This window comes from Spermophilus citellus, assembly GCF_964194105.1.
Source record: "Spermophilus citellus genome assembly, chromosome: 10".
Classification (NCBI taxonomy): Eukaryota; Metazoa; Chordata; class Mammalia; order Rodentia; family Sciuridae; genus Spermophilus; species Spermophilus citellus.
The window spans coordinates 61585966-61612113 of NC_138197.1; the positions used below are offsets into that span (position 1 = coordinate 61585966).

Sequence of the window (26148 nt, forward strand, 5' to 3'; positions counted from 1 at the left end):
AAATAGTGATTTTAGGAATATGAAGAAGTGGAAACAGATTGAGGGTTGTTAAAAAGTGATTATGTAATGAATACAAAAGACAGTCATGTGTTCGTTCTTTCACACACTTCAGTGACAGGAAAGGGTGTGATGGGTTGGGGATTAAGAGGGAAGCAGCATTACAAGAAAGTCCTTCAGAGCAGAGAGACTGCACAGTGAGAAAACTCTCCAGCAGAGATTGAGACTGAAAGATGATGTAAGAGGTTCCAGAACAGAAGGATTGGAGTCACTGATGGGGCAAGCTTCCAAAAGAGACTTAGGAATTGGAAATGAGAGCATAAGAGATAATATTAGATTTATTGCATTTTTCTTACATCCACCTATTTGGGGAAACATTATCCAATGTTAATATAAATGTATGGAATCTTAATATTTATTTTGTAGAATGAAGTATAAAACTGGCAAAACAGTAAGTTGTGGGAAATTTGTAGGGTTTCAAGTGAGAGCTCTAAAATATTTTCCAATAGAATATATATATTCTTAAAAAATCATTTTAAATGGAAGGACACATCACACAAAAGATGGATGAGGCCAGTTTGCTTCATTCTCCTTTGCTGAAGGAAACCGGCACATTTCCTATGGCACAGAGTCAATTTTTATCTTGGCAGTAAAACAGATTATTACAGCTACTGTGAGCCATTGTTATTATAATTGAGTGGGACCATGCAGGCAGCTTGTTTTTCCAAGTGAAAGAAAAAAATCATGTTTTCTGTGGTAAATAAGAACACTATTATCAGGAAAAAATTACATCGTCTCTGTTTTTGTTGTTTCATATGTTTGTTTGTTTGTTTCAGCACCAAATGTGGCTCCTTCAGATGTGGGAGGTGGGGGTGGAAGCAACAGAGAGCTGACAATAACATGGGCAGTAAGTATTGATTGAATTGAACATATTATAGGGTACTTCTATACTGAACTGCAAACACATTTTATTTTCTGAAATAAATTCAAAACAAAGCAGAATTCTCAATCCACAAACAAGAGTGAATTACTTCTTTTTCTTTCTCTGGCTTGCAAAGGCTAAGGTGGGCAGATCCTATGCAAAAAAAGGATCCTGAACACCAAGGGATGTAGTAGCCTAGATGATTAAATATTCAACTCTCTGATTCCAGAGATATTTTAAATTAATTGTGGTCTAGTAACCCAGTTATAATTTATAACTTTTTCTCTGGACAATCTGAACTCCAAAAATTCAATTTGCAAACGTTATATCCAAACCCATTTTTTAAATTGGAGATTGTTTCTTCCTAGTGTAATCCATCATGATAGATGAGTCTTAGAAGTCATCCAGGGGACTGTTACTGAGTGATCCAAACAGTTTATTACATTTTCTTTATCCGAAGGAGAACTTCTATATCAGATATAGTATTTGTTGATTTTTGAGGTGGGAGGGAAATTGGGAGGGTGTGGGGAAACCTGTGATAGTACAGAATTACTTGAAGTAGGCATCTGGCACTTATCCAGGTAACACTCCATAAATTCATTTATACGGTCCAGATTTTTAATGTTTAACTACTGCAGATAGTTGAGAAACACAATTTAGGCTCCAAAGGATTTGAGGACCACAAGAAAAAAGACAGGTTTTAGTCTTTACATGAATTAGACTGATTTATTAAGTAAGAGCATATTCAGGTGACTTTATTCTTTCCTCTGTAGTCACATATTATGTTTGGATTTAAATAGATTTTTAAGCAAGATTAAAAAAAAAAGAAACAACGAAAGAAAGAAAAAGAAAAAAGAAAGAAAAAGAAAAAGAAAAAACCCTGCCTTTTGCTTGTCTGAATCTCCAATTATTTATTCCCGAGTTTTACTGTCAATGTAATGTCCCAAAATGGAAATATAAAAGTCAGGACATTGTACTCTTTTCCATATGGCATGGTTTTTGTAAACCCTGTGGATATCTGCTTCCCAATAAAATGAGCTTTGTGAAAAAAATTTCGAATTAGAAATTCTCCTAAAATTCAAAATCAAGTTTCCAAGGATAGGGCCTGAGAATCAGTGTTCTTGAAGGCTCAAGAAAGCTTGGGAGGAATCTATTTGCATCTCAGGCAGAAGAAATTGAAAATAGGAAGGTCCAAGGCAGGAGCCCCTGGGGTGTTTGAGAAATAGCAAGTATGCCTCTTGGTCAATGAGGTCATCACATGTTGAGCATGATTTTTCTCTGGCATGTTCCCCCAGTACTAACTTATGAGCAAATACATTTTAGGGGAAAGCATGCTTCTATGTGAATACTTAGTCTCATAGGATTTTTCTCACTGCTAACTTTATCACTAAAACCTATTTAATATTTTAACCTCTATTTAGCCTTTATCAAGAGAGTATCACTATGGTAACAATTTTGGTTACATAGTGGCATTTAAACCATTTGATGGAGAAGAATGGAAAAAAGTCACAGTTACTAATCCAGACACTGGCCGATATGTCCATAAAGATGAAACCATGAGCCCTTCCACTGCGTTTCAAGTCAAAGTGAAAGCCTTCAACAACAAAGGAGATGGACCCTACAGCCTCATAGCAGTCATTAATTCAGCACAAGACGGTAGGTCAGAGGCCTTGCCAATGTGGTGAGGCAGATGGAATCTAATTCTTTGGCATTCAGTTTGCTTTCTGTCAGGTCTTACTTATGAAGATCCTTCTATAGTACTACACCTTTCACAAATTTTGAGCCAAAATAAAATGTCAGTCTCTCCACGTAAATGACAAGAGTGTTACTCATGCTTTTGCTCATCCTTTAGATCATGTCCTATGTAGTTGACTAGACTCCTGTTCCTTGCCTCTTAATTATAACGTGGTTGTCAAAATTCTCCAAAACTGGATTGGAACTTATGTTTGTGCATACTACTACATAAGGTTCTAGAACATATGTATTGCTTATAAAATTGCTCAAAATTATAACACAAAATTTGTGTGACTGCAGCATTCAAGTAAGTTTTCTTTTTAATTATAATAGCATGCTGAAATTTTATTAGTGGGTATCTAAACGTGATTATATAAAAGAGGAATCAGAAAATCAGTTGAAATTTTTTTCTTTTAAAGGAAAAATTTTGTCCTATAGGCCATTTAGGGAAAAAATATTGATACTGGCTCTCTGTTTTTCTAGAAACTAAATTAATCGTGCTTATAGAGGACTTTTATGGTAAATGACATACAGTTTTTAACATAGTTACCTTATTTCCTATGATTTCCTATTTAAGCTGCTAAGATTTTTAAATTTATATTCCTGTTAAAAAGTGATAAAATGTCCACATTATGTCTTCTTACCCATATGCACTGTGTAAATAATTAATGACTAATGAAGCAAATAGAGATTTTATTGACTTCTGATCTAACACATTTACCCTTAGACAATTTCCCCTTGCAAACACTCAAGTGGAAGATTTTGAAAACTAGAACTGTGTGAGGTATTCTTCTACTCTCTTAGAGGAAAAAAGGCTCCATCTAATGGTTTATCCAATTTGCATTATTGTTACTTCAAAATAAACAGAACTGTCCCTTAGAATTCAACTGAACTTCTCTAATATGATCCTCAGTCATAGACTCATTAGCTTTCATATTTGTTCAAAAATGTAATATATATTCATATAATCTTACCAATTCTGTTATTCCATTGTATATGTAGTATCTCATAACATCATGTTGCATACTCTAAATATATATAATATGTATTCAAGAATGCACATGTGAAAGGCAGGCATATGAGTCATTTAGCTCAGCTAAATACCTTGAAAGAATAAAAAGCAGAAACAATTTGTTTATAATCAAACCATGGAAAAGTCCTGATGACAAATCTCACATTCTCTATTCCTGTACTTATTCAGCAGAAATGTGATAACTTGACTCAGTTTTAATAACTTGAAAAACATGACTACATCTCCTGGAGAATATGAAAGTTAAAAGTATTTTACAAGTTATCTTCTCATCCAATATCATTTTTTACTGCTGTATTTGATGCTAAAGTAAGCTTCTAGGCAAAAGGCCATGCTTGTCATCTACGGAGTCATGGCCATTTGTGTTTAATTATATTTCGTTCCTAAATATTTCATGAGTCTCATAAAACTTGCATGTGCTGAAACTTGCATAAGTTGTTAATCTTCTACTTCTAAGAAATCAATCACAGTGCTACATGTTTACCTTGATTTGGAAAGGCAACAGTGTTCATATGTAGGACATCTTTTTAACATTAAATAGGATTATCCATTTTTAATGAAAGACAATAAAAATTGATCACCCCTGCTTAAATGCTTCCCTGGTTTCTTTGTGTAAATTTCATAATGGATGTAAATTACTTTTTCTCCCTGAACAGAGGCTTTTTGATACATATTTGACTTGATGCCCAGTTGTAAGATTAGACATATAAAAGCTTTCCTGAGCCCAAGAAACAGTGGATGTCACAACTTGTTTCAAAGGATCATATATTCTTTTTTTTTAATTCTTAGCTTGAACATAAAAGAAGAAAGTTTTATTAATTATATTGCTGTGTATTGTTAATTATGAATAACAAGTAGGAGAAAACTCATTATAATGAATAATTTGTATAGTAAATACTGAAGTTCTTTTGGTAAGGTAGAATAGATAAATATAGTTTTAATTTACATAAGGAGGCCTTCTTAAAAATATCAGTTGGGTGAAATAAAAACAAATTAATGTATTTCTTGTTCAAAGGTATCATGGAAATCCACAAAGCTTTCTATAATTTGTAAAAGTACATGAATAATTGTATGTCTACATTATCATTCATGTGTAAGAAAATGTGTGTACATAGTAATAATAAACATAATAAAAATAAAGGAAGATATAGTAAAACTAATTTATTTTTCAATGTGATAGTTCTAATTCATTCATATAGCAAACAGTTTTATTCAAATCTCTTTATGTAAGTATCTAAAATGTAATGTTCTCATCAAATTTCAGCTCCCAGTGAAGCCCCCACAGAAGTAGGTGTAAAAGTCTTATCATCTTCTGAGATCTCAGTACATTGGAAGCATGTATTAGAAAAAATAGTGGAAAGTTATCAGGTGAGCTCAATTTTTGTCAAACATTGCATTTATTCATAAACATATGAGCATACATTTAAATAATTGCATGTTATAATGTCCTGGGTCCCACTAATTGGTAGAGCAACTAACATTATATTTTGGGTATTTAGTGTTTTGGGCGCTTATAAGCTAATTGTCAAGAGTAAACTAGGTAATACCCTGAGATGATTATTACACATTGTGTATATGTATTAAATTACCACATTGTACCCCATAAAGATGTACAAATATTAAAATATTATGTCTCAATAAAAAGTAAAAGAAAAGAGTAAGACAGTGTTCCTAACTGGCTAATCTAAAAGGGATATAGAGACCTATGTGCTAGCAAACCACTGGCTGAAACAAAACCTAAAGTAATACCACTCATGGTTAGCCAAGGTATTTTAAAACAAACATTCTCATAAAATGCTGGTGAATATCAAGTTTTTTTGGAAAGTATTTTAGTAATTTATATCAGCCTCCTCAACATGGTCATCTTATTTCACTTAAGCATTCCACGTCTAAAAGTTCCTTTAAAAGATACCATTATAAATTTACCAGATATGTGTCTTAAAATGTTATCTATGATGGCAGGGAATTGCCAACAATCAAAATGTCCTAAAGCCAGGCTTAGAGAACTGGTAGGAATTAGCCAGGTAGGAAGGGGAAGGTTTGTCTTCATAAGGGAGTGAAAACTGGAAATGGGAAACTAGAAAGGTAGTTGGGGTCTTCAGCACAAAGCTAAAACAATTCAGGCTCGATTATGTAGGATAAGTGAACAAAAGGATTGGCATCACCTGCCTTCACAGATGAGCGAATAAATACTAGATTCCAAAAAGATTCGACATGTTTCCTCTGTTGTTCTTAACAAGCAGTGGCAGGGCAGTGTCTAGAACTCAGATTTTCTGACTTAAGTTTAGGGCTTGATGCCATACCACAGATCTCCTTTTATTTTGCACAGTGAGTAGAAAGGACTGCTATTCTGGAGGTGCTCACCAGCTAGCTTATCCTCTCAATTCTTGTGCTCTGCTTTTCCATCTGTGAATAGAATATCAGATCCATAAGGGCAGGCTTTTATATATTCTATTCTCAGTACTGAGAATAATGCTGTGCACATATCAGACACTAAATAGATGTTCATTGAGTACTGATAGGAATAATGAGGTATGATTGAATACAATGTTAACCTTTGGCTCTCTGAAGATCATGTTTCTGTAATGCAGACACATAAGCAACCCAAGCCTTTAAGCAGAAACACCCAGAATAATAGGAATTGCTTTTCTGTTGTTGTTGTTTTGCTTTGACACCGTGGTTCATGATTTGGCTAGATTTCAAAGCACCTTCAGGTAATTTTTGCAAGGGTTCAGCTGAAATTATAATAAAGATAGCAGATAAGAGGGGACTAGGAATGAAAGGAGCAGACAGACTGGGAATACACAGTTCTCATGATTTACTAACTCGACAATTATACATAGTACAAAAGGAGAGAGAGAGAGAGTGAGGTAGAGGGAGAAAGAAAGAGAGGTTGAGGAAGAGAGAGAGAGAGAGAGAGAGAGAGAGAGAGAGAGAGAGAGAGAGAGATTTTGTACATGTCACAAATCCTCATAATAAGTAAATCCAAGATATCACTGGGAGAAGGCATCAATGATTGGTGCTTAAAACATCCGATTTTATACCGCAGGATTTTTTCATTCTTTATATTATTCATTTTTAACAAATGAAAAATTTAATGAGAATGAAATTTAATATATAATCCATCTCATTGAGATAAAGTGTTAAATATATATTTTACTTTATTAAAGGATACCCCATAGAATTATATACTATCTTTCCCTATTCCAGTAATTCTATATTGACTATGTTATTATTTTCAACATAGAGAATACAAAAGAAATATAAAGTAAGAAACCATATATTGATACCAATAATTCAGACAATAATCAGAATATAAGCTTTGATTGGGAAGTAACCCTGGATTAAAGATTCTCAAATAATAGAAAATGAGATTTTCTGAAATGGGAATTTCAAAAAAAAAAAAAGTGTGTGCCGTGGGGAATTTGGTTTCATAGACTTCTGACATTTTGCAGCACCACATCAAGTAGAAAGTTATGAGCTTTGTTGCTGACCAGACACAGGCTTACATTACAGCTCTGTTACTTAGGAATTTAGTGGGAGATTTATTTGAACTTCCTTAGTTTCTCACCTATAAATTTGAGAGAGTCACCACTGCCTCATAAGATTGTTGCTTGGAGGAAATGAATAATCCACATTTAAGAGTTTTCCTGTTCTTTGCCATTGGGTATTCTGAAAATGACATGGCAATGATGAGATGATTGGGATGATATTGAAAAAGTCAGCACCTGTTAAGTCCTTGTATGCTAAACCCCAGCTCATTGTATTGAATCTACACAACCTTAGGGGACAGCCACTTTTGTTTTCTCCATTTTAAAGATGAGGGTCTGGAGTCTCCCAAACATTTATAATAATTGTCTTGCATCTCCAGAGAATAGAAGATTTAAAACATAGAAGTAAATTGTTCAATTATTGTTTCTATTCAGTCTTTCTTGAAATCCTTTTAAGCCTTTCACACAGAACCTCGAATATCAAAGATAAGCACAGATCTTAAAAGAGAAAAGTCAGTATCATTTATTTCTCCCATGAGAAATGTCCCGTGAATATATGGGGGGAAATTTTTACTGACTATAATATGGCTATTATTTCTATTTTAAAAATAGGAAAGAAGCCAGTAGTTTAGAAAGATAGATGATCAGGAAAATCAATACCCCCTCTGCACTTTCTATGAAAACCTATGATGGATCTAAGTTACAAATATACATATGCAAAAAGCAACATGTTAAAATACCAAATAAAACATAATGTTGAGAAAGTTGAGTCCTGGTGATTAACCGCATCTCAAGGCTGAGATTCCAATGAGCACTGCAGGCAATTGGGTCCAAAATTAGTCTTTTCTTTGTGGTTTTAAAGTGTGTCTCAGTAGAAAGTTTAAAGGTCACACATGGTTTTTTGGGGGAGGGGCAGTCAGGTTAAAAAGTTCCCCATTTCCAATTTAATTACCCAGTGAGTTTTTCTATAGAATAGGTGAGCTAGAAAACCACAAAAATTCCTTCTCAAAGTCATTTCAGTAACTTTGGTCTCCTTCCCAGAAATTCACAAAAGACTTAATTTACTCACTCAGCAGGTAAAATATTCACTTAATTAATTTAATGAAAATAAGCAAAAATAGGCTATCAGAAATAATGAATGCAAAAACTCTTGGTAGCTGAATTGGAGATTAATGCAGATAATTGATTGTGCAATCATCATAAAAGATTACCGGTCCCAAATATTCTTCTGCAGTGTTCTTACAGGTTAAGTTGTTATGAGTGAGCAAAAAATGATGTTTAGGAAGTGCTTCATGTTCTTATTTTGGAGAAGGCGTCTGTCTTAGTCTGTATCTCCCCTAAGCAAAACTTCACAAAGGTGTAGAAGAAGGGGACTTTTTATTATTGTTATTTATTTATTTTACATAAGATGCAAGGGAGCAGACAGGAGGGAAAGGCAAAGAAAACAGGACAGGAGAGAACTTAAAAACAAAGGAGCTTTATCTTGTTGGCAGCCACTGTGGACAGCATTAAGATCTTTAAGAAACACAAATGTGGCTCAGGACTGCCCTGCCTGTGATGAAAGGGGAAGCACTGAGGCACCCTTTCCCCTTGGTTAAGGTGGAGCCATAGGCATTGTCTCCTCTTCCTCTGGGGCCTACTGAGCTTCACCCTGAGGTGCAGGTTGACCCTAGGCAGGGAGGTGATGTTGGCAGCTCTGAGGAGGTGAAGTGTTGTCCTGTGTTTGTGGAAAGCTGCTTGAAACCTGCTCAGCTCTGTTTGATCTCTGTACCAGTGGCTGAAATGAAAGGGAACTTTGAGTAATTCCCAAGTGGTATGCAAATAGATTTTGAAAGATTTATATCATTGCCATTCATAGTCATAAAGTGTGTTAATACTTGATCTGGGACCTGGATAATTTAAAGTCATCATATCTCTTTAGAGATTTAGTCCTTTTTTGTTACTCTTATTTTTCCACTTAAATACCATCTGTAGATTTTTTTTTTTTTTTAGTAAAAAGATACCAATTCTTATATTAAGTAGAGGAATATTCACATGTCAGCGATTACTTTTGGATAGATAAAATTTGCAATTTAAAGGAGGGTACTTGGAAATTGATATGAAAGTTTACAGAATTAGCAAATAATAAAATGATACAAAGGTAGTTTTTGGAAATGCTAAATATCTTCAAGCACTCCATAACTGGTAGCATGTATTATTTTATTCTGATCCTCTTTGAAGTAAATGAGGTTAAAGGGCTGCTTTTCTTACAAATTTCTCATTTTTTTTCTGGGAAGGGATATAATTGTTGCTTTTTTGAGTGAGCACAAAATGATGTTTAGGAAGTGCTTCATCTTCTTATTTTGGAGAAGGCATCTGTCTTAGTCTGTATCTCCCCTAAGTAAAGCTTCACAAAGGTGTAGGAGAACTTCACAAAGGTGTAGAAGGGATATAATTGTTGCTTTTGTAACACGATTGTCACTATTTTGTGACACTATTGTAGCTCATAAATTTATTATAATTATTCATTATTAAAAATGGGAGTTTTTTCCTGAGGCTTTTTTTCGCTTCTTAATACTTTTATGAAGAGTACATTTTCTTGAAACAAAATTAAACACTGATCTATCAATGATTTTAATAATTATATATGAACTTAAGCACTTTTATTCCTTGCTTAACTTTTAAATAAGAAATATGAAGGAGAACACATTTCTTTGGTTCTCTACTGCATGATCAGCATTTAGTACATTATCTGGTACAAACTGGGAATCTAATGAATATTTGTTCAATGAATGAGTAAGTACCACAGGTAAAACAAAGTCTTCATACACTTTTTAGATCTCAATTTTAGCATATAATGTGTTCAAAAATAATACACCTCCCATCACTAAGCTTATAATCTACACAAGCAGAGAGACAAGTAATGAGGCAATTCTATAATGGTTTAATATGCTATTATGAGTGAGCACTAGACACTGAGTATGGTGGGACTTTTAACAACATGTAGATAAGCATTAAATGCCATGCATTAAATAGAAATAAATATACAACTCAGACAGAATCACATGTTTTCTCTCATATGTGAAATCTAGAAAAAAATAGACAACAAGAATATAGAAGGGAGGCTTAGTGATGAGGAGGGGAATTGGGGGAGATGGGAGGGGTGGTGGAGGGTGGGGAGGGGTGGTGGAGGGTGGGTAGTGGTGGGATAGCAATAATCAAAATATGTTTTATGCATGTATGAATATGACACCCAATGTATGTAATACATTAAAATGTATTAATAAATATTTAAAATATTAAATACAACTTTTGTTACTCCAGCAAATGAAAATGAAATTTAAGGTCAACTATCAAAAAAGTGTAGACCTGCTTTGTTTATTTACTTCCTTGCTTTTCTAATAATGATAATGTAACCTCCCATTAATTCATATAGAGTCTCTTTTGGTCTCCCTACTGATTAGCCAAGAGCATTACATTTGTTCTATTTTATGGTTCAGGTTGTAGCCCCCACCCACTCCCTGCCAAACAAATTTTCACACAAATTATTGTTGTTTCTTCACCACAATGAAAAACTCAGCATGAAGATCAAGATGCAAGAGACCAAACTTATCATCTACTTGGAAATTCATTCCAATTTCATAGTCAGCATCTAGTTCAGACATAAATCATAATGCCATGTTTTACACATATCCATCCACTTCTATTTATTTTAGAATTATTTGAAAACATAAGTCATAAGTATGTTCATATATACTTAAGAAGAGGCTGATTATGCAAACAAATCATTCTGTGTCAGGTCTTTCATTTGTAAAGGTTGAGTGTACATGTGAAAATGCTATGTAACTCTCATATTTGGAAACTAGGAAATAAGGAAGTACTACTTGGCACACTCAGTGATTCTTTCTGCTCCCAAGTTACAAGGGAATAGCTAAGTCACTGCTTCAATTGGCCATGAGTTTCAGTGGAGACTGTTATTACACAGATTCTTGCCAGAGTCAGAGGAATAAAGGAATTGGTCATTCAGGATAAGTTACAAAGAATACATTAAGAAAGGTTTTTTTTTCCTTTTGTTGTGCCAAATGTATCATGAAATTTGAATAAGATGACTCATTTTAGTATAAAACATAGAAACTGCCTTCATTATAGTCATCTGGTCCAAAAGCTTCTCCTCTTTAAACTGGGTTCTTCTAAAGGAAAGATGTTTTAAAATGTGGTATGCATCTCAGTCAATAAGCACATTTATAAAAATTCAGGAATCATGGAGGCCTCCATTGTAGTTGCTGTAAGATGGGGTATATTCGACCATCAGATGTTTGCTGAGAAGACAGTGTGTGTGGAGGATCCTAATGCAGTGCCTGGCATTTCCTTAGAACCTAAATGTTCATTTTATTTCTCTTCTGCTTAGTAAGGAATAGGCCTTATGTATTATATGGCTTAACCACTCACTTAGATAGAGGCCTTTTGCTTCTGATCAGATGAGTGTTCTTAGAGCCTGAGAAACCCAGGCCTCCACCAGAAGACTCTTGTCCTATCTAGAAGACCAGGAAGTTTCTGCCAGCTAACAGCTGCTTTCGCAACCTCTGTGTACCTTTCTCAGTCTGAGAATTTCCTTCTGGTCTGATGATGAAAATGTCAAGGAGTGTCTGTTATAGTCATTAGAAAATATACTATTGTATCGGAAAAGTTTAGCATTAGTAAACAAAATAAAAACATTGCAGAGGAATAAATAAACAGTAATCTTATTCAGAAATGTGCTTGTTCTACGTATAAAGCTTATTTGGGGATCTTGCATCTTGAATTTGGATCATCCTGTTCCATTTTATATGATTTCATATGTATTTATGTGAATGAAAAGTTCAGGATTATTTTAATGTTAGATATTTTTTATCTAGGATTTTGAACTAATTGTGAAATTAAAATCTCATAATTTTATAAATGGGAATCTATACTATATAAAATACCAACATATTTATAAACAACTATTTTTAACTTAAACTTTAGGTTTAATTATATAGGTTACTGTGCCCTCTCCCCCCAAAAGCCTATATTTGAAGAATCTAAATTATAATTTATAAATTTTCTTAACTAAGAGACAGGAAGACTATAATCCTTTGGCAGAAGTCATTATTTCTAATCATAACATGGACACATTTTTTAAAATTATTTTAAGTTTATAAAGTTTATCAAGTTATCTGGTATATTTCTTTATGATTCATGTATAAAGGTTGGAAGGAAACAATTTTACATGCAAACTTTGAAAGAAACTACAAGAAAGTTTACTCGGGCATATTCTAGGCCACATATCGACTGCTTTTGTCAAACAAGGTTGTACTCCTGTCAAATTGCTTTATCAGTGACTCATAACAAGTCTGAAACCACATAACAGAAATAAAGCAGGAAATAAATGATAAAAATTATTGTGGCAATTATTTCCAAGGAGATCACTTTTATAGATTGAAGATAAGTCATATGTGTTGCAATCTGGTTTCTCTACGTCTCATTTTGGTCAGTGTAAAAATTTCTTCAGCCAATGAAGTGAGGCTTTGATTTGCTCCTGATGCTTTCATCAGAACTGCATATGTACCTTGCCATTTTCTAAGACTGACAGAAAGGTAAGATTGTAATGTAACACTTGAGAATATGATGCTCAACCAACATCAGTGTAACAGAACCAATGGAAAATAACTTTTCACAATTGAAGAATCTGGGTTATGGTAAAAATATCACTACTCTTCAATGTTTGCAGATTCGGTATTGGGCCGCCCATGACAAAGAAGCAGCTGCACACCGAGTTCAGGTCACCAGTCAAGAGTACTCAGCCAGACTGGAGAATCTTCTGCCTGACACTCAGTACTTTGTGGAGGTTGGAGCCTGCAATAGTGCAGGGTGTGGCCCTCCAAGTGACGTGATTGAGACCTTCACCAGGAAAGCACGTGAGTGTCCTTTTTAGCCTTTTCAAAAACTCTCACTGGATTCAGCCATAAAATAGGGACATTTGAAGGAAATTTCCTATCTTATTGTGGGAGCAAGTTTGATTTCCAGTGATATCTTTTACAATAACACATGACTTCATTTAAAGCATTATTAGTTGTGGATATTGAAGAAAATGTGAAGAATGTCTTCATACATTTAAGGTTCCATTAAAGCAATAAAATTAAACAGCTTCCCTTTGTAAAGACTACTTCAAGTTTTGTACCATTAGATTAGTAATTTGTTTGCATTCTGTATTTATTAATTTAAAATTTTTTAGAGAAATGTATTCAAAGCATCAGAAAATTAAAATTCTGCTCATTTTTCTATGCTTGATATATAAACCATCACTACACAAAGCAAATACAAGTTAAATCTCAGTAGCATTTCTTTTACTCTCATATTACTGTATGTTTCCATTGTTCATATATCAAGACCACCTAATCTCCTCAGGGTTTCTGGTCATTCCAGTCTCTTCAGATTTACCCTGATATCTCTCTTCCTGAATCCAGGTTGAATATATGAAAAAGAAGAATTCACACACAGGACTCTAGGGACTTTTGCAAGAATGCCTAGGTTTGATTAGTACTAGGGTTTGAAAATTTATAAAATGCTCTTGGAGACAGAGAAGCTCCTAATGAGATTATGGAATATAGTGGTAAGAGACAGACTTTGGTGTCAAACATGGGTTTAAGATATAGTCTGCCTCTTAGTAAATGTGTGATAAAAGAAAAATTGTCTGACCTCCTTAAACCTCAGTTTTGTAAATTGCAAAAGAAGCATACATTCCTTTGTTGTTGTTTCCATTGATTCATTCATCAGAAATATACTATGTACCCAGCACTATTCTAAGTGGTAAGAATACAGAAGAGACTAACTAAGCCAGACCTTGAAGGAAACAGACAAACAATCAAATAAAATCTCTGATAAATATTTAATTTTTTTAGCTGAAGAAAGACCAATAGCGCCAGGGCATAGGTTATGAAGTGAGAAAAAGGAAGTGCCCTAGGGTCAAACTATGGAGGATCTTACAGACCACAGGAAGAAGTTTGGGTTTTATGTGTTGTATGAATACATTGCAAGATTTTAAGGCAGAGAGTAATTAAAAAAATATCATTCTGGTTTTTGGGTAGAAAATGATTAGTGTTAAGAGAAAACAGAAAAGCCAATCAGATGGCCATATCAATAGTTGAGGAGGATTGTGGTTGGCTAGCATGGAGTGGTAACGAGGACAGAAGTGGTACGTTCTCTGTAGGTAGAGTTGACTTCTTCCTGTAAATTTGCGTTGCCGTGGGTGAGATAGCTGGTCTGAATAAATTTTTGCTTTACAAATTGGGAATTTGGTTGTGTCATTCAAAAAAAAAAAAAGAATAGGAATGACTTACAAGAGGCAGGTTTGGAGGTACACAACAAGTGTTCCATCTTGGTTACATTACACTCAAGAAGTCTTCCAGATGTTCAAGTAGAGATAGGCATTTGGGCACATCTATCTAGAAGTCCAAGAGAGAAAAGAGGGCTATAATTAGAATTGTATTTAAAACCATTGACTTGATTTTGGTACTTTGGAAAGATTTAGACACAGAGGAGAGAAGGATGTGCAGGATCAAGTTCTAAGTAATGACATCATTTAGAAGTTGAACAGAAGACCTGGATCTAGGTCATGAAAATTAATGAGAAAGAATTCTGACCAAGGTAGAAAGAATATCAAGGTAAGATACCATGCATTTAAGAAAAGAACAAGAGATTCAATAAAAAGAAAAGTGGTACAGCTCTGTGAAATATTCCAAGGATGTTAAGTTTGAAAAGAATAGGACAGCGACATTAGATTTGGCCTACTTGAGGTGATTGGTGACCTTGAAAATTGCAGTTGCAAAAAAGTGGTGGAGAAAGAAACTCAAGTGGAGTGTGAGAGAAAAGAATACAACGTAGTTATATTCTCTACCTTACACTAAAAGAAATCATGGCTATCAAGTGCTTAGCCTAGTGTCTTTCCGGCACTATAGGAAGCACTTTTCCAAATTGGGTGGTGGTGGTGTTGTCATCATTGCTATCATCAGTAGTATACTTCCTGATGCAATGAGATTGCAGACCTGAGTTTGGATATGGTGACCACTGATTACCTATTGCTGCTTTCCACAGCTCCTAGCCAGCCACCAAGAATCATCAGTTCAGTAAGGTCTGGTTCACGCTACATAATTACCTGGGATCATGTCGTTGCTCTATCAAATGAATCTACAGTGACGGGATATAAGGTATACAAGAGTACTAAAATGTTCCTCATACAGGTTTCATTCTTACAGATGTTTATTGATGTGTGTAATTTTTGCCATTTCAGTGAATTCCATTCAGCTTTCTTATTTTACCTGTATAGTAAAATTGATGGCATAGTCTGAAATTTTTTGAAATGAGAAAATATCTTCAAGGAATTTTAGGGAAATGCTATGTTAAGTGATCAAGATACATAAAATAACTATTTTTTAAAGAATATAATTGTTAGAATAATTATAGCTTAATGAGGAAAGTCATAATGAATTCAGTTTTGTTTTACAATGTTTATTTTAGTGTTGCTAAACACACAGCAAAGTAAAAGAGAAAAGATTGTTACTATATATTCTCTATATCACATGCTATCATATATTTCACATTTATCAGATACTAAATTTTAGGAATAGTATGAAAAAAGTTAAAGTAAGAGAGAGTATGTTTAGACTATTTCAATCTATTGAAAGAACTTTCATTTTATGTTTTTTCCCTTAAAAAGACATATAATTCCAATCTCTTTGTTTTCTATTATATCAAAAAATAAAATTCAGATTCTGATGGCAAACCTCTTGTATAATCTTCCCCCAGAAGCAGAAATCAAGTTCTGTGAATTGAAAATAACATTAAATTTTTCCATGTGTGAAAGTGCTAATGTATTTTGTTTGTTTGTTTGTTTTTAATAAATGCAAGGGTAAGTACTTTCATTCTGATTTTAGTATTAGGGCATTTGCTAATTAGTTTGAATTTACTAATATGAATGTCTTTGGACTTTATCAGGTACTCTATCGACCTGATGGACAGCATGATGGCAAGCTGTATTCAACTCATAAACACTCCATAGAGGTTCCCATCCCCAGAGATGGAGAGTATGTTGTAGAGGTTCGAGCACACAGTGATGGGGGAGATGGAGTGGTGTCTCAAGTCAAAATTTCAGGTAAGCCAGTCATTTCAGTTAAATACTTGTAAGTTTCTATGCTATATGGCTTCCCAAGAGTAAAGGTAGAACTGATATTCATACCACTATCAACATTTCCCTAAGTAGTTTTGAATTATCAAAGAAACCTGAAACTTGATATTTTTTTCCTTATGTGTCACAAAAGTAAAGTTACAACATACCATGAGCTTGTTGATTATTATCTAGGTGTCAAAGCATAGTTAAAAACTTTCAGTTATAGAATGAACAAATTCTGGGGATCTAACGTATACCACAGATAGTTATAGATGTGTTAATTTGATTGTGATAATTACTATACACTAGGTATGTGAATGCAATCATGTTTTCCTTTTTCTTTTTCTTTTTAGTTGTAGATGGACACAATACTTTTATTTTTACTTATTTTTTTATGTGGTGCTGAGGATGGAACCCAGTGCCTCACTCATGCTCTGTGAACACTCTACCACTGTGCCACAACCCCAGCCACTACAATTATATTTCGTAACTTACATAGATTCTATTCATGATTTCAAACAAAATATTTTAAAATATAAAAGTGTTTTTAAAATATAAGATATTAAAATGGTTAATTCTAGACCATAATTTAATAAGATCCAAACTTTCTGTCATATCAAAAGGAAATCTAAAGAATGATTTTTAATTCTCTGCACAACTCCTTTTTCTTGTCTGCCCGTGTTGATATGATAATAAAACAGATCCTGTACCTTGATCTCTGTTTCCTTTTGTGTTAGCCTATTTTTTTTTCTGCAAACTCTTTTTCTCACATCATTGATTAATTTTGAATATATATTTGAGACAGAGGGGTTTTTTTCTCTTTTTTGATCGCACTCTTATGATTTGTTTAATAGTTGAGACTTTTTTTATCTTCATGGTTTCATTGAACTGAATTAAAATTAATGTTAATTTGAGAATTTTATGAGAGAATATGAAATACTAGATAATGCTAAATCAGACAGGAATAACTGGGTTATAAGAGTAGTGATGTATAGCTAAATTAATGATATATTAAATATTAAACCAATAACACATCCTTAACACAATATCAGACAATTTAATAATTTAAGTACTATCTCCCTATTTGCTACATTTTCATGCAATTTACCATAACACATGCATACTTTTTTCAAATAAAAAATTTATTGAATAGTGAATTTAAATTTTTCATTTTAATTTTAAACATTAGTATTTTGCATTTTTGAATATTTATAAATTTGAAAAATCTAAAAGTAACAGAAAATATTCATTCATATTCAAAGTACCCTGTAATAATTATAGTTAATGTTTAATTGAATTTATTTCTAGTTACTCTATGTACATATATAATTTTATAAACTTTATTAAATGCCATATTCACATTTCATTGATTGTTACACAAATACTCTGTTTCTCATTCAAGATTTTGAAAATTTTATTTAAAATTACACATAATATTCTTTTAAGCACTTCTACTCCGTTCAGTTTTTCCAATCATAAGTGGTCAGTTTTTGAGAGCATGTTTGTAAACTGATTTTTCCACAGGTTAAATTTAAATAATGCAACTAAAATTTTACTTCATTTTGCAGTTCTTTGAAAACATTTATCTGTTTATATTCCTATGTCATTTAATGTGTTTGTTCTCACTTAATACTCTAACATTATTGTCTTTCTCTTCAGTCATTACTAATTTGATAAAAGAAAATGGTATCATTTGTTTTTGAAGCTTTTTCTATATTCTGAACTGTGATAACCAACACCTTCATTTTTTTTTTTTTTAACCTGGCATTCATTCTTCAGTTTAAACTGAATGTAGTTTCTGGGATTTGGACTCACAGTCTGTAACTGGTAATGCTATAGCCAAGCCAGCAATGTCAAAATGTTTATAAAAGTGATATGTTGGTAATTGCTCAATAACAGACTTTCTGGGGATGGTGGAAAGCCCTTTGTTTACATCTGTGGTGTAAATATTCTCACCATGTCTGATTGCAAGCTTCCCACATGATTTTACTCAGTACCCACTAAGTGTAAAGTACTACCCTCTGCAGATGTGAGGGGCATAACTTCAAGAGCACTGGTGACATTGAAGAGTAGTAAAATAATTAGGAGGTGATGGATTTTGAACATTTACTACCTTTGTTTTAAGTTTTTTAATTTAATAAGTTTATTTAATTTGACTTTTAATAATGGTGTTTTAAACAATTGCTCATAAAGTTCCTGAAAACATAACAGTTGGCTCTCAAAAGGTGGTATGGGCCAATTTCAGTAAGCCATAGAAGTAATTGGACATTCCAGTGTAAATAGCCTACATATAGAAGATACATTGTATGCCTTAGATACATAGAAGATACATTGTATGTTTAGAAACATATTTGGTGTCTTCCCCTCCCTCCCTCCCTTCTTCTCTTCCTCTCTTCCTTCCTTCCTCTCCCCTGCCCTCCCTTTTCTCCTCTCCCCTTGACATCCCTCTCTCTGTTTCCTAATTAATGGACAATTCTTACTTGCAAAACTTCTATTATTTATCTTAGTCCAACCGTAAGTGCACAAAGAAACTGTAGAATTAACATTATGAAATGTCAGATATTTAGGGAATAGTAACATTTTAGTATTTTGTTGTTTGAGTTTGGATTTATTTGCAAATTGCTGAATTTATTTGTAATGAAAAAAAAAGCATGTAGCTGGAAATGTTAAACCTTCCTGCAAATTTGAAGAATTTTAATACTTTAACATCTTATTGCAGTTTTGTGTACAAAATATGTAGCCAAGAATTTTAATATACTGCTAGATTTAATGTTTGTAACCATTTTGCTGTTCATTCATTCATTCAACAAATATACAATTAGATACAGTACAGTGGGCACAGTTCACATACTTAAAAGGTGCTAAGGTCTTTACATTTCTACATTCCTCTCCGGTCGTACTGCAGTTGCAATCTTAGTCTCCTGCAGTCCACTGTATGCACACTCAGAGAGTTCTTTTCAAACATACTCAAATCATGTGAGTCTCCTCTTAGAAAGAGGTCCCATAGAGTAATGTCTAAGTTCCTTCTCATGGCCCTTAGGCCCTGTGTGACCTGGCCAAACTCATCTCTATTAAGTGATTTCTCCCTCTCCACTGACCTCCATATCTACTTGGACACAGAGGTGTCACTCCTGGTTGAGGCATTGTACTTGCTCCACCTACTGCCTGGAGATCTTTGCATTTTGGCAACCCAGGCTCTTTCTTACCATTTTGTTTCTGCTCTGAGATTATCACCCCCGGTTTTTGCTGTGCCCCCTCACTCTGAGTAATTGTTAGTCACATATCACAACACTGTCTTATTTTCTTCATAATATTTCTAACCATTTAAAAGTGTTCAGTGCGTAGTAAAATCAAACAGTTATTCATTGTCTCTCTCCAGTCTTTCTTGAATCTAAGCCCTATGGGAGCAAGCTCTTATCTGCTTTGTTCGACTTGGGAATCTCTAGCACCTAGGGAACTATTTGGCATGTAATAGCATTTAGTAAATGAATGCTGAATCATTTATGATTTCCATATAGAGAAAAAATATAGTTACAAGAATAATTTGGGCAACTTAAGGCTATGGTTAGGTCTTCAGAAAAATTGATATATTTCCCCATTAGGTACAGGCATTATATGTCAGGTGCTGATCTACAAATTTGAGTCTTTGAAGAGTCTTTGAACTACAAATTTGAGTCTTGGAAATTTTACTAGGCATAGTAATCTGTAATTCTACTTCTTTCTGCCCTGAATACTACTTGCTGTCTTACATGATTCCTTATGGAATATTTACAATGCACATCAAGACAAATGTTAACACCTCAAATGTTTCATCACAAAAAAAAATCTCTAAGAAATTATGAATTGTCTTCTTATAACCTTTAGTTGTTTCTAATCATTAGGAGCTAAATGAAGAGAATGTACAGATAGCTATAGTGTTTTGAGTATTAATTTAAGTAAGCTAATTTGGTTTAATTCATATTTGCTATAAAACTTAGGCTATCAGATAACAAGGATCTTTGTTCATAAATATCCACAGAGAATCATACATTATCATTTATGTGTAAGCGTGCCTATTCTAAGCCCTTATTTGTTTTATTTAGTTTCAAACAGGCAATAGATACCTCAGCCAAACCAAGGAGGACTTTTAAGGACATTTCAGAGGCTGGACTTCTTCCTAAGGACAGAAATAGTTAGTCATATGATACCTTTGAAATAGGATTAAAATGATCAGATTTTCTCACTTGCAAAAATCATATTGGTGATTGTGGAAAATATATACAGCCAGGCAGTTAGAAGTAAGGAGAGGAATTGCAGGGTTTATTGCCATAAGATGATTAAAAGATATTGATGTTTTACACCAGAAAGACGGGGTGATTGAAGTCTAGGGTGGATACTAAAAGAACAGGCCCTCTTTTCCATTTGACTTAAAGTTACTGTGTATTTATTTTGTGGACTTTATGTCTTCTAATAAATCTGTAATTTATCCTGATGTTACCACAGATGATGTAATGTAAACATTTAACCTACTATTTTTGTTAACTCCAAGCTATTAAGTTAAACTATATAACCATAGCCACTGACTTAAACACTGTGATGAAAAACATTTTTTGTCTTTTCTTTGTCCTTTACTCTCCAGTCGAAGAAAAAGGGGTAAAAAATCATTTTATGATTAGAACTTTTGGACATTTAACTCCTTAATTCCCATGTGCCCTTCTCTGGTGCCTAAATAGTGCACTATAAAAGTGACAAGATGACAGATTGAATGTTTATAGTTAATTCACATGTTATTAAATGAAAGTGCAATATTGACGTCATCATCCTTGCGATGTCTTTTATAGGCATTTTCAAACCCAAAGTTCTGAGCTTCTAGTCTTACACGATAAGCTCTAAATGGAAGGAAAGGGAAGGTAATACATATGGTGGTTTTAAGCTTACTTTATCCTGCTTTCCTTATGACAGGATGCTATATATGATTCAGTGATCCCTACATCAGCAACTTTGTGAATGTCTTCTATCTTTCAGGAGAAGTAGATTTCTATGAATAAAGTGACCATGTGAATATTGTGAATGCATATTATTTGACAGTAATACTACAGTTGAATGCCATTCTTATAAATCCATCATCAAAATTTAATAAATTTACATTTTCAATAAAGGCAATTAGACACTATTAAGGAATGCTACCTCTGCAACCATTTTGATATAGCCATATATTTGGGTTTTTTATATTTTGTGCATGCTCACATTGAGATTTCAAGTGGATAAATCTAGTCTACATAGATCTAGGTTCACAAATAGCTTAATTTATATCACTTCTAAATATGAATCACCTTTATTTTCAATGAATTGTGACATCTCAAAGCCTTTCCCCAACACCTGTACAGAATTCCTAGTTTTGTGGCAAGAAAGAAAAATGAAGGAAAAGTTTTATATAAAATAATATCTTGTGAATTAGACTTCAAGAAGAAATGCACAGCCCTGATGATTGGTAACCTCACCCTGTGAATGACCCAGCCTTGCTCCAGTAGTGGATGGTTAGCTCACAGCTCAGGGAGCACCCAGAGTCTCACTTGTCTTTCAGAAGCTTTGAGCACTAGTTTGAGAAGCCTATGCTAGGAAGCAGACATATTGTAAATGGTGGGAAAAATTTCTGTGCATCTCTGGAAACAGAGTAGTGAGGAGCCTAGTGATGATAGTCCAAGCAAAACATGAAATCAGCTTTGACGAGTGTGCTAATAGTAGACGATGGAAGAAGCAGTATTATTCAAGACTATTTGAAAGAAGACCCAGAAGTATTTTTTGATGATTTGATGAGAGATGTTTGGGGATTTGGTATGACTAAACATTTAGATTGACCAGAAGAATCATATAACAACATGACCAACAGATTCATGAAACAGAACCATTTACTGACAATAGGAAAATTAAAGAGAACTTCAGAATAATAGGATATAATAGAAGATCAAGGAAAACCAAGATTCATAACTTCTAGTTAAAGAATAAAGAGCAACACAGAGTCTGCATACAATCACAACAATTTTGGTGGTCAGTCATAAATTCTCAATTCAAAATTATTTGAGAAAATAGATACAATTAGTCCTGATAGGATCAGGGTCTCAAAAATATAATCATGAAACAGGTTTTCTTCTCTCTCCACTTGAGAAGTCCCAGTATTGGCCTTATTCAAAAGCTTCCATTTATGCAAAAGGCTGCAGAAGCATTAGGGATTATCCATCACATATAGATATTATAATTAATACCATGAACAAGAGGCTCCATCTCTTTTGAAAGTCAATATTAAAATTATGGATCTTTCCCAAAAGCCACTCCAAAAACACTCTCCCATGATATTCAGAACCAAGTCATAAGTCTATCCCTAAATTAATAAAATGAAATTTCTATGATTGCCCCAAATGATCAATATTTACTGTTGATCTGAGGATGACAAAACCTTTCTGGAGAAAGAATATCTCAACAAAAAAAAAATGAACAGTGGATAAACAAGAGAGCAGAGAGGAAAAAGATTTCTGCTTAATATTAAAAGTGAGGAAAAAGAGGGAATTAGGTCAGAGATCAACTTTGTAAAAACTCAGAGGAAGAGGGTTGGAAAGTTATGGATATGCTAGGACATTATCTTCAAAAGGCAGGGTTATTTTTAGTTTAAGCAATAAGGTATGGCCAATAAGTGTAGGTGCTGAGATTAAAATAAGAATTTATAATACTGAGCAAGTTATCCAAGATTATGTCAACACTTAAGCTGAAATAACTCTAATCCAAACAAAGTAAGTAAACACAAGTTTATCCTTTACAAATATACATTAGGATCTATTCAAATATTCACATAGGCAAGTGGAGAGACATATTTAAGGAACAGTTTCAGTCATTACTACTATAAGAAAATTATAAAAGTTTTTTTTGTTCTGTTTTCTATTTTGGATTAGATATTTTATAATACTGAAGTCTTTGAGACAATACTTTCCCTTTAAAAGCTGCATTTTGGGGTGTGCACTGAAATCAGAAAGATACACTGTGAATGTGTAGTCTGGAAGGAATATTACTAAAGAAACTAAAATTGGTCCCTAGCATGAGCAGTGACTCATATGATCACTGCTTTAGAAAACCAGATTGGAAATTAGAAGAATTTACCATTTTAAAACAGTATAATTGCATCAAAAAAGTTACAGGAAATGAGCCTAAAGAAGATACCTTGATTCATAAATAAGTTTTGTTTCTGTAAATCTTGAGTATCAGAAAAATTCCAGGTTCACTAAATAGTAATTTGGTTGTCTCACTTTGTATAATACCAAACTATGAGAAATTTGGCCGTAAAGTTTTCAAAATGATTATGGATAATAATTTGCTTCAAATATTGGTAACGAGAAAATGGATGATCTTATATAATGATATATCTTAGGTATCTAATTGTAATTATTAACAAGCTCACATTTGTATTTGTAAAAGTTAATATATTAATGGCACAAAATAATATTAATATATCTCTTCTTATACTCAGAAGGATTAGAAACAGCCTATATTCCTAAAGATGTAATCAGAATAGTTATTCCTCCCCTCAAATCATCATTTTATTACTTTGTATTCTGTATTGATACAGCATCAATAAATATGTGAGGTAAAGCAATTAAATGGTCTGTAATCAATGTATGCAAAAACTATAAAAATACTATTTCAAAATTCATTTTCCTCAGAAACTTTGTAGCCATCTTAGGAAAATATAAGGATAATTGCCTATGTTGAGAAGGGGAGTTGGGTTTTAAATTTTCTCTCCTGAGATTTGACATGAATTGATTATAACATAATGTGAAAAATGTTTATAAAAGAAAATGAATTTATCATTGTTAAAAAATAAGAGCCTGGAAATTTCTCACAAATGTAACTAAAAACTTTAATGCTATCATAAGAGGAGCATAAAGCACTTAAACTGAAAAGTAATATGCCAACAAATCTAAATGGTCCATTCGATATTACATTAGGGACCAGCTTTGATGATTTATGAAGGAATTTTCAGGGCTCAAAGTACTTCCCATATTCTGGTAAAGAGAGAAGGTGGGCCTCTTGGTGGGCCATTCACAGTATGGAAGCAGTTCAGTGAAGCAGATGGCATTCCAGAGTTAGATTTTATAGAGCCAGACCAAAAGTAAATAAATAATTTGGAGCATATTTCAAGAGTATGAATTTCTCCAGCCAGTTGTCTTGCTTCTACCATCAGACCCTGCACACTTGACTCTTACCAAAAGCCAAGCACCACAGAGAAGCAAGACCATTCCCAGGTGTATAGATTACAGAGGAGTGGCTCCACAAGACACTAAGCCCAGAGATACTTCAGAGTCCAGCTATGCCTGCTCGTGGCAAATTCTTAGAATACTGATATAGATGTAGGTGATTCCTCCAGTAATGCCCTGGCCTCCCAATTCATTGACCTTCTCTTTCCTGAGGATCTTATCCTCTCCCCTTTCTCAACAACCCACTTATAATCACAATCTCAACAGGACCACATCCAGAATGTGAATTAGAATTTGAGTAGTCCCTGAAATTGGAATGAGGAAAACAATTACATTGTAAAGTTCACTAATTTCTAGTAGAACTTTAACATTCCTTCAAATATAAAATCACTTTCACCAAGAGTAACTGCAGATAGTCTCATAACTTATTTCAACTGTTGATGTAGCAATTCAAAATATTATTAGACCTAGTTCTAGGTCTCATTATTTAAATGTGCCAATAAACATGTTATTATAATGTGCTAGAAAACATATATTTGGCTTTCTAATCTTTGTATAAGTGCATTTCAATATGATTGGTTTTCTTTTAGCTCTATATTGTGTTTTATTCATATAAAAGCAATATTTCCAATATTCTCAGTTTCACAAACTACTAACAGTGTCCATGACACACCAAATAGGTTAAGAACACCTACAAATCTTAATATTATTACTAACTCCAAATTAAAAAAAAAAACTTAAGCATTTTATTCTATGATGCTTAACTCTTCCCAGCTTGTTCCTCATATTTTATCTCAACTATAACCATTTTTCTACGTTTCCCCCAATCAGACTTTCTGTTGTTCCTCTTGCTTATGCTTCTGTCCTTCAGCCCTCTCATCACCTAAGTGGTCTCAGCTCAGACACCACATTTGCCTTGCCCAGTTTTTTTTGTTGTTGTTGTTTTTTGTTTTTTGTTTAAAGGAAAAGAAACTTTTATTTTTGAGGAGTTTTTTCCTTTGTTTGTTTTCATTTTTTTTTAATTATTTTATTGTTGGTTGTTCAAAACATTACATAGTTCTTAATATACCATATTTCACAGATTGATTCAAGTGGGTTATGAACTCCCATTTTTACCCCATATACAGATTGCTGTGTCACATCAGTTACATTTCCATTGATTTACAAATTGCCTTTCTAGTGACTGATGTATTCTGCTGTCTATCCTATTCTCCACTGTCCCCCCTCCCCTCCCCTCCCCTCCCCTCCCCCCCTTCTCTCTCTCCATCCCCTCTACTATAAATCGTTTCTTCCACTTATATAATTTTTCTCCTACTCCTCCTTTCCTCTTATATGTAGTTGTGTATAACCCTGAGGCTCACCTTCCAATTCCATGCAATTTCCCTTACCTCTCACTTTCCCTCCCGCCTATCATCCCTGTTTAATGTTAATCTTCTTCTCCAGCTCTTCGTCTCTACCCTGTCCTTGGTTACTTCCCTTATATCAAAGAAGACATTTGACATTTGTTTTTTAAGGATTGGCTAGCTTCACTTAGCATAATCTGCTCTAATGCCATCCATTTCCCTCCAAATTCTATGATTTTGTCATTT

General features: G+C 33.7%; 1 protein-coding gene across 1 annotated transcript in view; it reads left to right on the forward strand.

Annotated features, from left to right (window-relative positions):
- CNTN1 (contactin 1) overlaps positions 1–26148 on the forward strand; it is a 353521-nt gene that overhangs the window by 293148 nt on the left and 34225 nt on the right. Inside the window, exons 19-24 of the mRNA XM_081311864.1 lie at positions 834–904; positions 2341–2575; positions 4948–5051; positions 12903–13089; positions 15266–15378; positions 16166–16322. Coding sequence (XP_081167990.1) covers positions 834–904; positions 2341–2575; positions 4948–5051; positions 12903–13089; positions 15266–15378; positions 16166–16322 — 867 coding nt within the window. The remainder of the gene's footprint in view (positions 1–833; positions 905–2340; positions 2576–4947; positions 5052–12902; positions 13090–15265; positions 15379–16165; positions 16323–26148) is intronic.